This window comes from Macaca mulatta, chromosome 4 (assembly GCF_049350105.2).
Source record: "Macaca mulatta isolate MMU2019108-1 chromosome 4, T2T-MMU8v2.0, whole genome shotgun sequence".
NCBI lineage: Eukaryota > Metazoa > Chordata > Mammalia > Primates > Cercopithecidae > Macaca > Macaca mulatta.
The window spans coordinates 13,496,986-13,514,341 of NC_133409.1; the positions used below are offsets into that span (position 1 = coordinate 13,496,986).

The 17,356-nt window shown below is 38.4% G+C and overlaps 1 protein-coding gene and 1 non-coding gene across 7 annotated transcripts in view; both read left to right on the forward strand.

Annotated features, from left to right (window-relative positions):
- The window catches only part of AFG1L (AFG1 like ATPase), a 253,080-nt gene that overhangs the window by 92,748 nt on the left and 142,976 nt on the right, over positions 1–17,356 (forward strand). For 3 of the 6 annotated variants that reach the window (XM_077999234.1, XM_077999236.1, XM_077999237.1), the window contains exon 7: positions 6,331–6,408. The exons of the other annotated variants lie outside the window; for them this stretch is intronic. In XM_077999234.1, coding sequence (XP_077855360.1) covers positions 6,331–6,408 — 78 coding nt within the window. The remainder of the gene's footprint in view (positions 1–6,330; positions 6,409–17,356) is intronic. 6 annotated transcript variants of the gene reach the window in all.
- Positions 10,957–11,061, forward strand: LOC114677786 (U6 spliceosomal RNA). The gene has a single exon (XR_003729232.1). It is a non-coding gene; the product is annotated as a U6 spliceosomal RNA (small nuclear RNA).

Genomic DNA, 17,356 nt, shown 5'->3' on the forward strand with positions numbered 1-17,356 from the left:
CCAGATTAAAAATGGTGTCCTGCTCTCAGTCTCAGATCTGGGAAAATGCCTGCAGCTTTTCCCAGTGTCTTTCCTTCACAGTGTCTCCAATCCTCTCCTCAAGTTAACTACAGGGCTTGGGAGAAGCAAAATGCTCTCCCTTGGCCTGGGTTGCTTGGATTCCCAGTGGCAAGGTGAGTCACAGAGGGAGGCTTCATCCTTTCTCACGTACTGGGGATTCACTCACCTTTGTCAGCTGGATGCTATCATGGGGGCTGTTTTCTGGCATTCTCCTCCCTGGGTTCTGGGTTGTCCTTTATGATTCCAGTAGATTTCCATTTTCCTCCTTGAATTAAAACTCACAGAGTTGATCTTTATGTACTATCTTGCCATTTCCAAGGGTCCGAGGCATGCTGAAAGCCGCTAATCCACCATCTTGGAAAAAAACCAACCGAAAACACTCATTTTATATTTCATGGGACAATCTGGTTAAGGCTCTTGAACCTGAAATAAAGAGGATCTTGGATCAGATCCATAGGAATAGGACATTATTTGAAAAGTTTCAGATAAAATATACGCAGAGGCCGGGCGCGGTGGCTCAAGCCTGTAATCCCAGCACTTTGGGAGGCCGAGGCGGGTGGATCACGAGGTCAGGAGATCGAGACTATCCTGGCTAACATGGTGAAACCCCGTCTCTACTAAAAATACAAAAAACTAGCCGGGCGTGGTGGCGGGCGCCTGTAGTCTCAGCTACTTGGGAGGCTGAGGTGGGAGAATGGCGTGAACCCGGGAGGCGGAGCTTGCAGTGAGCCGAGATCACGCCACTGCACTCCAGCCTGGGAGACACAGCGAGACTCCGTCTCAAAAAAAAAAAAAAAAAAAAAAAAATATATATATATATATATATATATATATACGCAGAGAGAGTTTGTGTTTAATTTCTTATTTTTATAAAGCTTCAAGTAAATTATTCATTTAGCAATTTTGTCATTTAGGTAAATATTTTAATGTCTACATACAAGTAAATACATTTTTACTTTTCTTTCTTTTTTTTTTTTTAATCGGAAGAGACTTGGATTATGATTTTTACTTTTCAAAGATTCTAGTGTCGGGGCTGGGTGCGTTTGCACATGTCTGTCATCCTAGCTACTTGTGAGGCTGAGGCAGGAGAATCGCTTGAGTCCAGGAGTTCAAGGCTACATGAGCTACAATCATGCCTGTGAATAGCCACTGACTGTAGCCTGGATAACATAGGAAGACCTTGTCTCTGGGGAAAAAAAAAAATATGTATGTATATATATATACACACACACACACACACACATATATATATACACACACACACACACACACACCCCCATATATATATCGTGTCCAGTCATCAGAAACCTAGAAACAAAAATCCATGTTTTAAAATTTCACATACGTGTCTCTCACATTTTAGGTACTGCAGTAAAGTGTTGTTAATTTCATGACATTCCAATAGGGAAATATAATAAGACTGTTTTAAGTGGATGAAGACTCTGAAAACAAATTAATAATAGATTTGTAGGTTCAATTAGTTAAAAATTTGAAATTAAATTAGTAGTTCAACTTGAGACATTTACTCAATCAAAAATAGAAATACATTTTTATGGGGTAATAGACTACATAAATTGAAATGACTCTGCTTCTTTGGCAGATTGACACAAGGTGCTAAAAATGTCCCAGACTGACTGACCCTAGAACCATCAGAGCAGTGAACTTTGGAGTTTCTGGGTTTTATTCTCTTTTTTTTGTGATGGAGCTTTGTTCTTGTTGTCTACGCTGGAGTGCAATGGCACAATCTCGGCTCACTGCAACCTCTGCCTCCGGGGTTTAAGCAATTCTCCTGCCTCAGCCTCCTGAGTACCTGGGATTACAGGCATGCGCCACCATGCCTGACTAATTTTATATTTTTAGTAGAGACAGGGTTTCCCCATGTTGGTCAGGCTGGTCTTGAACTCCCGACCTCAGGTGATCCACCCGCCTCGGCTTCCCAAAGTGCTGGGATTACAGGTGTGAGCCACCGCGCCCAGCTATTCACTGTTTATTATAATGAAAATGCATTAGATAGCATTCAAATGTCAAAAATAATACTATTTTTCTTAGATTATCAGGCAACACATTATGTGATTCCTACTCAGACCAGCATATTCATACTAAATAAAAGACTGAATATCACTAGAAAGTTGGCTAACAGTTATAGGTATGCACATACACACACATATTAATTTTAATTTATTATTTTAATGCTTCTAGGGGGAAAAATACAATGGTCATCACCTTAAAGGCTGACAAAGCATCTGGCAAAATTCAACATCCTTTCTTCATAGAATAACTTCGTAAAATATAAGTAGATGAATAGTTTCTTAATATGAATACCAAATATATGTATCTTAGTTAAAAAGTCTGAATTATGCTTAGCAGGGAAACTATGGAGGCATTTCTGCCACAGTTATGAACACATCCAGGATGACACTGATTACTTTTTAAAATTGAACTGAAGTACAGACAGATTATGACAGCAACTAGGTGGAAAGTGAAGGAAACTAGGTAAAAGCCACGTATCTTGATTGCAGAGTTGCACCAAAATTAGACCTTGTTCAAGATTATATACACTTGCTTAAGAAAATACCCTAATATGAGAATGACAAAAGATACTGCAGCAATAAATCTAATTCTTAAAAGGTGAAAGAAGCTGAGTGCCGTGGTTTATGCCTGTAATCCCATCACTTTGGGAGGCAAGGCGGGCAGATCACTTGAGGCCAGGAGTTGGAGACCAGCTTGGCCCACATGATAAAACCCTGTCTCTACTAAAAATACAAAAAAAAAACTGTGGTGGACACCTGTAATTCCAGCTACTCAGGAAACTGAAGCATGAGAATTGTTTGAACCCAGGAGGCGGAGGTTGTGGTGAACCGAGATCAGGCCACTACACTCCAGCCTGGGCAACAGAGTGAGAGTCTGTCTCAGTAAATAAATAAATACATAAATAAAATAAAATAAAAAAGGTGAAAGAATAACATCCTTTTACAGATGATCTACTAGAGCAAAGAGAAGTATGTTTTAGGAATTTTTTGTTTTATATTATTCAAAAATCAGGAAAACATAGACTCTTCAATACAGATGATCCAAGTTGAGAAAAGACAACAGATTGAGCTGAAAACTGATTTACTGAGATCAGCTGTGATAAAAGAAAGCAAAATGAGATAAAAGAGATTAAATTAATTAAAATTAAATAAATTAAAATTTGCAGTAGAAGTACTAAGCTGTAGACTTAAAACTGAAGAAAATAAAATCAGTGATGTAGGAAAACTAACATAAGAAGCTCCGCCAGAATACAGAAGTAGAATAATAGAATGATGAAGAAAGGAAATAAGTCCTTTGGTTATAAATGATAATTTTGTTCCCTTTGCAGGGAGAGTTTACAGTCTTGAAGGGCAGTGTCATCAGTTGTAACACTGGTAATTGGGGACAGATACAGTCAAGTATTTTAGAATTTAAAATATGCCTTCTGCTTTTCAGATTACTTGAAAATCTTTTCTACAAAAGTAGAAAAGATGAAAGATCAAAGAAAAAATATTTCTTAGAGCAAAAGCTAGAAAACAGCAAAAAAGTATGAACAAAAAGTGTGAAACAAGATCAGGTATTTCACTGACAGGGAATATAAATGGGTTAAGTTCCCTATTAAAAACTAAAACCTCTTCAGTGTATGTAAGGCCATAGCCAAATGATCTTTCTGCAGGTAACAATGATAAATTCTGAGTAAAATACTCTACACAACTATGTGAAGGTCCTGGAGAGTAAAAAAAAAAAAAAAAAAAAAAGAGGCTGGCAGATTCTTGAGGAAAGACAACACTTGGAAGAATGTCCAGGAGAGTTTCCTGTTTTTTAATACCAGCCTCAGGGCAGGGTGAAATCAGTGCTGCATTGATACCTGCTATTCTCATAGAAAATCTAGTCTTTCTGGCCTGAAAAACCAGATGATAGAGTTTGCAGTAAGAAACTGCTGCTGGAAATGAGAAATGGATCCCAGAGAGAACTAGAATGGTATAGCCCGAGGTTCTGTGTGTAACCCCTGCCCAAATCTCTGACTGACTTCTGAACCATGCATGTGCAGGGCAGACTAACAGCTTCCCAACTAGGGGTAGGTCTAGAACTGAGATTTGAGTTGCTGCCCAAGAGAAGAATTTGTAGTTTGAATCCAAGCAAGGTAATTTCCTACTAAAGCAAAAATGTCAACAGTCTTCAGTGAAGAAAATGAAATTCACAGTATAACATTTACAAGGTCCAGGATACAATCCAAAATTGAAAATGAGGAAAATGTGTCCCATTCTGAAGACAAAAAGCAGTTAACAGAGACTAACCCCAATGTGAACTGGATTAAGAGACAACTACTTTAAAGCAGCTGGGGAAGCAATTGCTAGGAAAGGGTGAGGTAAAGAAAATATGTTCAGAATGAGTGAAAAGATAAGAAATCTCAGCAGACAACTGAAATCATAAAAAATGTACATTCTAGAACTATAACATATAATATATAAAAATTCACTTGATGGGCTTAATAGCAGAATGGAGATAACAGAGGAAAGGTTCAAATAACTTAAAATTATCCAATGTAAAGAATAGAAAGAAAATGATTAGAAGAAAATAAACAGAGCCTTAGGAATGTGAGGAACTGTACAAGCTTATAACGTATTTCCAGTTAGAATCCCAGAAGACAAAGAGGGAGAGAATGAGGCAGAAACACTTTTGAAAAAACAATGACTGAAAAATTTCCAAATCTGGAACACATAAATTTATAGATTCCAGAAACTTAGTGAACTTAAAGCAGAATAAATTAGGTACCCTGTAGTAAAACTGCTAAAAACCTAAGGTAAAGAGCAAATCTAGAAAGCAACCAGAGAAAACATGACACATTAAATATGGAGGTGTTGGGAACAGGCCCCCAAAATCTGGCCGTAAAGTGGCCCAAAACTGGCCATAAACAAAATCTCTGCAGCACTGTGGCACGTTCGTGGTGGCCATGACGCCCACACTGAAGGTCGTGGGTGTACTGGACTGAGGGCAAGGAACACCTGGCCCACCCAGGGCGGAAAACCGCTTAAGGCGTTCTTAAACCACAAACGATAGCATGAGCGATCTGTGCCTTAAGGACATGTTCCTGCTTCAAGTAACTAGCCAGACCCATCTCTTTATTTCAGCCCATCCCTTTATTTCCCATAAGGAATACTTTTAGTTAATCTATAATCTATAGAAACAATGCTTATCACTGTCTTGCTGTCAGTAAATATGTGGGTAAATCTCTGTTCGAGGCTCTCAGCTCTGAAGGGTGTGAGACCCCTGATTTCCCACTCCACACACTATATTTCTGTGTGTGTGTGTTTAATTTCTCTAGCGCCGCTGGGTTAGGGTCTCCACAGCCAAGCTGGTCTCGGCATGGAGGAACGATGATTGGGAACTGGTGACTTCCGTTAGAAACTTTTGAGGTCAGAGACAGTGGAACATCTTTAAATTGTTGAGAGGAAGAAACCATCAATTTAGTAATCTTATTCTAGAACTTCCTGTGAGAATGAAGACAGTAGCTCACACCTGTAATCCCAGTGCTTTGGGAGGCTGAGGCAGGGGGATTGCTTGGGGCTAGGAGTTTAAGACCTGCCTAGCCCATCTAGAGCAACATCGTGAAACCCCATCTCTACAAGACATTTTAAAAAAATTAGCTGGTGTGGTGGCACATGCCTGTAGTGGGAGCTTCTCAGGAGGCTGAGGTTGGGGGATCACTTGAGCCCACAAGTTTGAGGCTGCAGTGAGCTGTAATTGTGCCACAGCACTCTAGCCTGGGCAATAGAATGAGACTCTGTCTCTCAAATAACTAAGTAAATAAATAAAAGAATGAAGGCAAAATAAAGACATTCTAAAATTAAAAAGAAAAATGCCTCTCCTGGGCACAGAGGCTCATGCCTGTAATCTCAGCACTTTGGGAGGCCGAGGCAGGTGGATCACCTGAGGTCAGGAGTTCGAGACCAAACTGGCCAACATGGTGAAACCCTGTCTCTACCAAAAATACAAAATTAGATGGACATCTTGGTGCATACCTGTAATCCCAGCTATTTGAGGGGCTGAGGCAGGAGAATCGCTTGAACCTGGGAGGCGGAGGTTGCAGTGAGCCAAGATTGTGCCATTGCACTCCAGCCTGGGCAAAAAGAGTGAAACTCTATCTCAAAAAAAAAAAAAAAAAAAAAAAAAAAAGAAAAAGAAAAGAAAAGAAAAGTACCTAAGAGAATTTATCACCAACAAACCTGTACTACAAGAGATTCCAAAACTTGTTTTCAGGTAGAAGGAAAATGATGGATGGGTACTTCAATGATGAAGAAGTGAAATACATCAGAAATGAAAATGGTGAATATTGGGGTAAATATAAGCACTAATTTTTTCTCTTAGTTTCTTTAAAATATAGTTGATTGTTTTACATAAAATTATAGTGTTGTCTTACAGAGTTTATGGTGTATGTAGGTATGATACACGTGACACCAGTAGCAGAAAGGGGGATGTTTAGATGGTTCTATACGAATGCAGTATTTCTACATTTTTTTGAAGTGATATTATATTCTAAGTAGAGCATGAAAAGCTAAGGATGTATATTGTAATCACAGAACAGCAACTAAAATAAAGGCTGATAGATTAAATTAAAAAGGAATTTTAAAATGTATTCAAATAATCCAAAAAAAGGTAGGCAAAAAGTAAAAGAAGGGACAAAAAGAAAACAAATAATAAAATCATGGACCTAAATATTAAATGTTAATGAACTAAACATTCCAATTAAAGGTTAGAGATTATCAGAACAAATTTTAAAAATACCAAGAGATATACTTTAAAAATACACAGATAGATTGAAAGCAATTGTATGCAAAAAGATAAGGCATCCAAACAGTCATGATACAAAGGCTAACATGGATGTATTAGTGCCATATTAAATAAACCTCAGAAAAAGCTGGGCCTCTGTTTCACAGCAAAGATGGATTCTGAGGTAGACGGGGAGGTCAGCTTCCCAGGGTGGCTTCCCAAGGTGGTGGAGGCAGTGGCCACACCATGGTCTGCCTCAGATGCTGAGGCAGGCCTGTGTGACTGCCAGTGGGTAGGCCATGGTGAGTGGAGAAAGCAGGCACTTGTGCCCTCTGCCTGCCCTGCACATACACCTGGGCTGTGGGCCCCACCAGCAGATGCTTGTGCAGGCCTCAGCCTTTCCCTCGTTGGTTTCTGGCAGCACTAGGCCTGTGTCCCTTATTCCTGGGCCACAGTGCTAAAGTTTGTCTTCTATGGATTAGGTTGTAGCTAAATCAAGTATTGTATGGTGGCTTGTGGAAGACAATTTTGATTCTAAGATCATTTCAACAACCATTAGCTTCAGCTATAATCATTTCTGGTATCAAAAAGAAGAAATATTTTCAACATTAAGGAATTGATTAAATGATTTTTAATTTTTTTTCTTTCTTGTATCAAGGGACAAGTCATAGATTAAAAAATTTTTGACAGCAAGCCCTATCTAATTTTATAGTTGACAAATGTGTGCTATTATCACAAAGGAGAAGTCAGAGAAAGATGCTACAGACTGTGCCAATTCATTCATACAATTTTTCTTTTTCTTTTTTTTTTTTTTTGAGATGGAGTCTCACTCTGTTCGCTCAGGCTGGAGTGCAGTGGCGCGATCTCGGCTCACTGCAACCTCCACCTCCCGGGTTCACGCCATTCTCCTGCCTCAGCCTCCCAAGGAGCTGGGACTACAGGCGCCCGCCACCACACCCGGCTAAATTTTTGTATTTTTAGTAGAGACAGGGTTTCACCATGTTAGACAGGATGGTCTTGATCTCCTGACCTCGTGATCTGCCCGCCTCGGCCTCCCAAAGTGCTGGGATTACAGGCGTGAGCCACCACCCCTGGCCACAATTTTTCTGTAGTTCAAAAACCACAATATCTCACATTGTCTAGCAGCTAAAAATTTTTTTTTAAATTTTAGTTTAAGAAAAGCAAAAGACCACAATGAACTTAAATGAACTCTTTAAAGAAATTAGTTAAATAATTCCATCCACTCACACTAACACCCCATCTGGTAGTAAGGCCTTTAGACTCCAAAGACAATCTAGAGGCAAAGTGGAAGCTATTGTTGGCTAAGCCTCAGTCATTCACACTTCATAATGAAATAGATAGTTTTAAAAGTTGACAGGAGGATTCTGGTCACTGCCATTAGTTTGTACATGGGTTTTGGGTCTTGTTCACACACAAAGGATTCCCAGAAACGTCTAAGTTTTGTTCTCTTGTTGAAGACTGTAGTCATGATATTTAAGTCCATTGAATTCTATTATATAAAGAATCTCTGGTGCGAAAAACTACATCATTGGTGTTTGACCTTACTGAAAATAAATATGTAAGTATATGGATGGTAGTGTTTTTGTATTCAAATTTTATGGAGCATTTTATAAAGAGAAAATTAGGGTCAGGTGCAGTGGCTTATGCCTATAATCTCAACACCTTGGGAGGCCAAGGCGGGAGGATTGCTTAAGATCAGGAGTTTGAGACTAGCCTGGGCAACATGGCAACATCTCTCAACACACACACACTTTAGCACTTACATGGTTCTAAAAAAAAAAAAAAAAAAAAGACCTTCTGGAGCCTATCATTTCCTTAGATTCCCATTACCTGTTATAGGGCATTGTACTATTTAAAACCAGGGGCCAGGAACAGTGCCTCATGCCTGTAATTCCAGCACTTTGAGGGGCCAAGGTGGGTGGATCACTTCAGCCCAGGAGTTCAAGACCAGCCTGGGCAACATGGCAAAACCCTGTCTCTACAAACAACTAGCCCAGTGTGGTGGCGTGTACCTGTAATACCAGCTAGTAGGGAGGCTGAGGTGGGAGAATCATCTGAGCTCAGGAAGTCGAGGCTGCAGTGAGCCATTGCACTCCAGCCTGGGTGACAGAGTGACACCCTGTCTCAAAAAAAAAAAAAAAAAAAAAGTAGGATATCTAAAGTGGAGGGTTGACAATTATTATTTGAATACAAAATTGAATTTATAGGACTATGTATTTGTAGGACTGATGGAAAGAATTTCATCTTTCTGCCATCTCTAAAGCAGTTTCCATTGAAAATATTCACCAGGGATGCATGCAGTCAGTTAACATCAACAATAGATCACCCTGACTTTTCTTTTTGATGTTTTAGTTTGTGTGTCAACGAACGCATTACAAGTTGAGCATCCCTAATCTGAAAATCTGAAATCTGAAATGCTCCAAAATCTGAAACATTTTAAGGGCTGACATAACACCACAAGTGGAAAATTCCATACCTGACCTCATGTGACAGGTTGCAGTCAAAACGCTGTGATGGGCCTATTGAAGGACTAGAGCAGTGTGTATTCCTAACAAAGCAAGAAATCATGTCACTTTATAAAATCAAAGAGAGCCTTCGAAGACAAAAATTATTGTTAATTAGGCAGATGACTCTGGAGGAAACTTCTTTAAAAAGTTTTTTATTTCCATAGGTTTTTGTGGAACAGGTGGTATTTGGCTACGTGAGTAAGTTCTGTAATGGTGATTTGTAAGATTTTGGTGCACCCATCACCCAAGCAGTATACACTGAACCCAATTTGCAGTCTTTTTTCCCTCACCCCCCTCCCACCCTTTCCCCCAGGTCCCCAAAGTTCATTGTATCATTCTTATGCCTTTGCATCCTCATAGCTTAACTCCTACTTATGAGTGAGAACATACAATGTTTGGTTTTCCATTCCTGAGTTACTTCACTTGGAATAATAATCTTTAGTTCCATCCAGGTTGCTGCAAAAGTCATTTGTTCCTTTTTATGGCTGAGTAGTATTCCGTCGTATACACACACCACAATTTTTTTAATCCATTTGTTGATTGATGGGCATTTGGGTTGGGCTGGTTCCGTATTTTTGCAATTGTGAATTGTGCTGCTATAAACATGCGTGTGCAGGTATCTTTTTTGTATAACGATCTCTTTTCCTCTGGTTGGATACCCAAGAGTGGGATTGCTGGATCAAGTGGAATTTCTACTGTTAATTCTTTAAGGAATCTTCACACTGTTTTCCATAGTGGTTGTACTAGTTTACATTCCCACCAACTGTGTAGAAATGTTCCTTTTTCACTGTATCCACACCAACATCTATTATTCTTTGATTTTTTGATTATGGCCATTCTTGCGGGAGTAAGGTGGTATTGCATTGTGATTTTGATTTGCATTTCCCTGATCATTAGTGACGTTGAGCATTTTTTCATATGTTTGTTGGCCATTTGTGTATCTCCTTTTGAGAATTGTCTATTCATGTACTTAGCCCATTTTTTGATGGGATTATTTATTTTTTTCTTGCCAACTTGTTTGAGTTCCTTGTAGATTCTGGATATCAGTCCTTTGTCAGATGTGTAAATTGTGAAGATTTTCTCCCACTCGGTGGGTTGTCTGTTTATTCTGCTGACTGTTCCTTTTGCTGTGCAGAAGCTCTTTAGTTAAGTTCCACCTATTTATCTTTGTTTTTATTGCATTTGCTTTTGGTTTCTTGGTCATGAAGTCTTTGTCTAAGCCAATGTCTACAAGGGTTTTTTTTTTATGTTATCTTCTGGAATTTTTTGGATGAAACATTTTAAAAAGCCATCCAACAGAATGCATTTCTAGAGGATGCACTTCTTGGTCCCTCAACTGCTTCTGATGTCTTTTCTCACCTAAAAAATAATAATAATAAAAATACAGTGTACAGGACAAGGCTCAACATTGTAGGTAGAGACTGAAAGCCTGCCATTGTTAATGTTGTTTGCAACCAGTATAGGTGTTCTGATGATGCTACCATGCTGCTTACTTACCATGAACACATTATTTTTTCATTATATTAATGATGTCATGTTTTTTCCTGTTGAGTACTTATATGTGAACAAGTATAAGAAAATGATTGCTGTGCTTGCTTTGGAAGCACATATATTAAAATTGAAATGATACAGAGAAGATTAGCATGGCCTCTGCACAAGGGTAAGTTTTATTTAAAAGATGTAAAATTTTTTTAAAAAGAAAATGATTGCTTATTGGTAGCATATAAAGATAGGAATGATGGTGATGCTTAACAACCACAGATTGTCCTCACGGGTGGCAGAGATAGTGATACCTTCGCTTTCTGATCGTTAAATGTACACAGTCTTTGTTTCATGCACAAAATTATTCAAAATGTTATATAAAATTACTTTTAGGTGATGTATATAAGTGATATATGGAACATAAGTGAATTTTGTGTTTAGACTTGGGTCTTACTTATTATGATTTGTGTACAGTGCCTAGCAAATTGTGTGGCTTCTAGTAGGTGTTCTGTAAATCTTGGTTCCTCTTTTTATCTGTTGTCTTCAGCACTCGTTTCAGTGAAGACATAGTAGAATTCATCGATGTGTATTGAACTGAGTATCAATCTATAATATAGTATCACATGGGAACATTTAATGAGCTGTACTACCTACAGATTTAGTAAAATGTTGTTTGAACTTTAGTTCTTTTAAAAGAAGCTATTTCAGCAACAGCTGCTTAAATAGTCTATAGGTTCTCTTTTCTTTTAGTCTGTAATACAATAAGAATCTCCTAGAAGGATAAATCAAATTGGTTCCATGAAACCATAAAATTATTGTGTGATAATTTATAGGAAACCTCCTTTAATGACATGCTTTAAAAGTTTTTCTTACTCTAAATCGATATGTGTATGTATAAGTAAGCATTATTCAGCTTCTTGATTTGACACTTGGATTTTTAAGGAAAAGATCTTCATATCCATGTACATTTCCAAAATATTTATTTAGGTACTTGTAATTACTTTAAAAATCCTCTTTGCTTGTGTTTCATCTGTAGGTATTATAGCTATTCACTGTTGAGAATTTAGAGGTACTTACACCATTTTTTACAAAATGAATGTTCTGTAATTCTAGTATTCTGTTTTACATGACCAAGTGCTCATTTCACTCTGTTTAGAGAGATGATGAAGAAATCATAGTCAAGAACTCCTGAATTTTAAAATAGTATTTAGTAATGACAAATGTTGATATAAATGTATTATGAAATCTTTATGTCTAAGAAAAATAATATTAAACAGCTAATATTAAACATTTTGGTGGCTAAATAACATTTCAAGAGACGGATCTATTGCATTGATAATTAGCATGATATTTGAATTACAAAAAACTTTTCAATTTAATGAGTATGGTCCCTTTTCACTTGTGTTCTATAAAAACCTAAAGGTTTTTAAGCCAAATGATTTCTGTTTAGAATTCTGTTTAGAATACACTTCTCAGAGCATAAAGTTTTGGATTATATATCCTTGTACAGGCTGATTTTTTAAAAAGTTCGTCCTTTAAAAAATTAAGTCTCTAAGACTTAAAGGCATTGGTATTCTATTTTAACTTTGTTGATGAGTGGAAATCTTTTAATGAAGAATATTACAAGTGGGCCTTTACATTTCTCATTTTGATTAACATATTAAAAGGTGCATACTTGTTAAACTACATCTCAGAGCCTTATACATCCATAAAAAAGATGTTATTCTACAAAAAGGACCAAAACGTTACCTTCACATAGATGAACTTTCATTCGTGTAATATGTTAGTTTTAATTCTATAACATTGTGCTCTTTAATAATCACTGATGATATGTATGGCTTATTTCCCAAAATTTTAAAGGGTTTATTGAAATATAGTTGATGTATTATAGGCTGCACATAGTTAAAGGATATAGTTTTTAAAATACTGACATATGTATACCTTCATGAGACCATTGCCACAACTAATAGAGTGAACATTTCTATCACCCCCAAAAGTTTCCTCTTGCCCTTTTTTTCCTCTCTCTCTTCTTCCCTTCCCCTTCCCTTCCCTTCCTTTTTCTCTTCTCTCTCCCCTCTCCTCTCTCTCCTCTCTCTCCTCACTCTTCTCTTCTCTTCTCTTCTCTTCTCTTCTCTTCTCTTCTCTTCACTCTGTTGCTCAGACTGGAGTGCAATGGTGCAATCTTGGCTCAGTGCAACCTTTGCCTCCTGAGTTCAAGTGATTCCCCTGCCTCAGCCTCCCAAGTAGCTGGGATTACAGGCATGTGCTACCACACCCGGCTAATTTTGTCTTTTTATTAGAGAGAGGGTTTCACCATGTTGGTCAGGCTGGTCTTGAACTCCTGACCTCAGGTGATCCGCCCGCCTCGGCCTCCCAAAGTGATGGAATTACAGGCATGAGCCACCATGCCCGGCCTTGCCATTTTTTTCATCTGTCACTACCAAACCTGCTGTCCCTCTCACAAGCAGCTACTGATTAGCTTTCTGTTGCTGTAGATTCGTTTGCGTTTTCTAGAGTTTTATATAAATGGAATCACATAGTATGTACTCATTTTTTTGGTCTGGCTTCCTTTACTCTGCATACTTATTTTGAGATTCATCTATTTTGCTATGTGTATGAATAGACTACCCTTTTTATTGCTGAGTAGTATTTCATTGTACAGATATGGCACAATTTGTTTATCCATTCTCCCGATGATGGATATTTAGATTTCTTCCAGTGTTTGGCTATCCCAAATAAAGCTGAAGTTTTTAGCTTATTTATGAATGAAGCTGCTATAAACATCGAGTATGTTTTTAAAAATTATCTGATTTTTCCATTTTTACCACTTCCCACAATCATGGCTATCAACTCTTAACATACACCAATGTTTTTATCCACCTTCCTCAGCAACTTGGCAATTAGGAAAGACTGAAAATATTTAACATTAAACCCATTTCCTACATTTTCATCCTTTTACTCATTAGAGGTATTTATTATACGGAAGAAAAAAATCTGATTTTGAATCTTGAAATCTAAATAGCCTGGCCAGCATTATTTTACCTTTTATGACATTCCTAAATAAAAATTTTAAATATAACCAAATTGAAACCTGTAGTCTTTAATTACCCAAAGAGCTTATGCAAATACTTTCCTTACTATAATGATGTTATGATGAATCTTTTCTAAAGAGAATAAATGTTTCCTAATGACCATATTTTATTTCCATAAGTATATGTGGCATTTGAAGTCTATCATAGTTACCAAGTTTTCTCTAAACAAGGAAATATGGAAAAGATCCCATAATGCCATACTTTTTTAAAAAATTGAGACACATAATCTAATTTGTGTTTTTTATTATTTAAAAATTTTTTACTATTCCTTTTTTTTTTTTTGAGACAGTGTCTCACTCTGCACCCAGGCTGGAGTGCAGTGGCACTATTGTGACTCACTATAGTCTTAACCTCCCTGGGTTCAGGTGAGCCTCCCACTTCATCGTCCCGAGTAGCTGAAACTACAGGCATGTGCCACCACTCCAGGCTCATTTTTCTATTTTTTTGTACAGACAGAGTTTCACCATGTTGCCCAGGCTGGTCTCAAACTCCTGGACTCAATCCACCCACCTTGGCCTCCTAAAGTGCTGGAATTTACAAATGTGAGCCAGTGTGCTGGGTATACTACTGTATCTATTTTCCTAAAATTTAAAAAATCTCGTAACTTTATAGAATGACCTTGAGGGAGGGAGGGAGGTAGAGGGGGAGGGAGGGAGGTAGATGGGGAGGGAGGGAGGGAGAGAAAGAGAGAGAGAGAGAGAAAGAGAGAGAGGAGTCTCGCTCCGTCACCCAGGCTGGGGTGCAGTGGCGCTGTCCAGCTCACTGCAACCTTGACATACAGGGTTCAAGCAGTCCTCCTACCTCACCCTTCCAAGTAGCTGGTACCACAGGTGTGTGCCACCACACTGGGCTAGGTGTCTGCTTTTGTTTGTTTGTTTTTTGTAGAGATGTGGTTTCCCTATGTTTCCCAGGCTGATCTTGAACTCCTGGGCTCGAATGATCCTCCCGACTTGGCCTCTCAAAGTGCTGAGATTACAGGCATGAGCCACCATGCCCAGCCTGTGGAATGACTTTTAAAAGGAATGTTTATATGAAATAAAATTTTACCCTCTTGAGAAAATTTTCTAAGAACTCTCCATTTTTTAAAGAAAAATATGCAGAGCTTAAAACTTGTCCTTTTTCATTTGTTCTTGACAATACATATGTTTACATGTATGTGTGTGTAAATATACATACACTGTGACAGTTATGTATATTAAAAAACATCTTCCTATGGCAATAAATACTACCCGTTTATGATATAATTGCATATTTACAGCTTATTAAGAGTTTTTAAGAAATAGTTTAAAAATTTCTGTGGGTACATAGTGGGTGTATATCTTTTTGTTTTGTTTTGTTTTGTTTTGTTTTTTTCTTGAGGCAGAGTCTCACTCTTTTGCCCAGGCTGGAGTGCAGTGGTGTAATCTTGGCTCACTGCAACCTCCATTTCCTGGGTTCAAGCTGTTCTCCTGCCTCAGCCTCCCAAGTAACTGGGATTATGGGTACTCGCCACCACACCCGGCTAATTTTTGTATTTTTAGTTGAGATGGGGTTTCACCATGTTGGCCAGGCTGGTCTTGAACTTCTGACCTCAAGTGATCCACCTGCCTCAGCCTCCCAAAGTGCTGGGATTATAGGCTTGAGCCACTGCACCCAGCCCATAGTAGGTGTATGCCTTTATGAGGTATGTGAGATATTTTGGTACAGGTATGAGATTATTTGGTAATAGTCACATCATGGAAAATTGGATATACCATCCTCTCAAGCATGTATCCTTTGTATTACAAGCAATCCATTATACTCTATTAGTTACTTTAAATGTACAATTATTTTATTATTAAACTATAATAATTCTGTTGTGCTATCAAATACTAGGCCTTTTTCATTCATTCTTTTTTGTTTTTGTTTTTGTTTGTTTGTTTTTTGAGATGAAGTCTTGCTCTGTTGCCCAGGCTGGAGGGCAGTGGCATGGTCTCAGCTCACTGCAACCTCCGCCTCCCAGGTTTAAGCAATTCTCCTGCCTCAGCCTCCCGAGTAGCTGGGATTACAGGTGCACACCACCATGCCTGGCTAATTTTTTTTGCAATCTCCGCCTTCTGAGTTCAAGCAATTCTTCTGCCTCTGTCTCCCAAGTAGCTGGGATAACAGGTGTGTGCCACCACACCTGGCTGATTTTTGTATTTTTAGTAGAGACAGGGTTTCACTATGTTGGCTAGGCTGGTCTCGAACTCCTGACCTCAGGTGATCCACCTGCCTTGGCCTCCCAAAGTGCTGGGATTACAGGCGTGAGCCACCATGCCTGGCCCTGGCTGATTTTTGTATTTTTAGTAGAGACGGGATTTCACCATGTTGGCCAGGCTGGTCTCAAACTCTTGACCTCAAGTGATCCGCCGACCTCGGCCTCAAAATGCTGGGATTACAGGCATGAGCCATGATGCCCTGCCTTTTTTATTCTTTCTATTTTTTTTTTTTTCGTACCATCCCCACCTTCCCCCATCCCCCACTACCCTTCCCAGCCTCTGGTAACCATTCTTCTATTCTCTGTGAGTTTAATTATTTTGACTTTCAGATCCTACAAATAAGTGAGAGTATGTGATGCTTGTCTTTCTGTGCCTGGCTCATTTCACTTAACCCAATGACCTCCAGTTCCATCCACGTTGTTTCAAGTTCCATTTTTTTTAATGGCAGAATAGTACTCCATTGTGTATAAATAACACATTTTCTTTATCCATTCATCTGTTGATGGACACTTAGGTTGCTTCAAAATCTTGGTTATTGCGAACAGTGCTGCAACAAACATGAGAGTGCTGATGTATCTTCGATGTACTGATTTTCTTTCTTTTGGATATATACCCGGCAGTGAGATTGCTGGATCATGTAGTAGCTCTTTGTTTAGTGTTTTGAGGAACCTCCAAACTGATCTCCATAGTGGTTGTGCTAATTTACATTCCCACCAATAGAGTATTGAGGGTTCCCTTTTCTCTGCATCCTCAGCAGTATTTGTTATTCCCTCTCTGGATAAAAGCCATTTTAACTGGGGTGAGATGATACTTCATTGTAGTTTTGATTTGCATTTCTCTGATGATCAATGATGTGGAGCACTTTTTCATATGCCTGTTTGCCATTGTCTTCTTTTAAGAAATGTTTATTCAAATCTTTTCCCATCTTTTAATCGGATTTATTAGACTTTTTCCCTGTGGAGTTGTTTGAGCTTCTTATATATTCTGATTATTAATCCCTTGTTAGATGAGTAGTTTGCAAATATTTTCTCCCATTCTGTGGGTTGTCTCTTCACTTTGCCAGCTGTTTCCTTTGCTGCACAGAAGCTTGTTAACTTGATGTGATCCCATTTGTTCATTTTTGCTTTGGTTGTCTGTGCTTGTGAAGTATGACTCAAGAAATTTTTGCTCAGACCAATGTCCTGGAGAGTTTCCC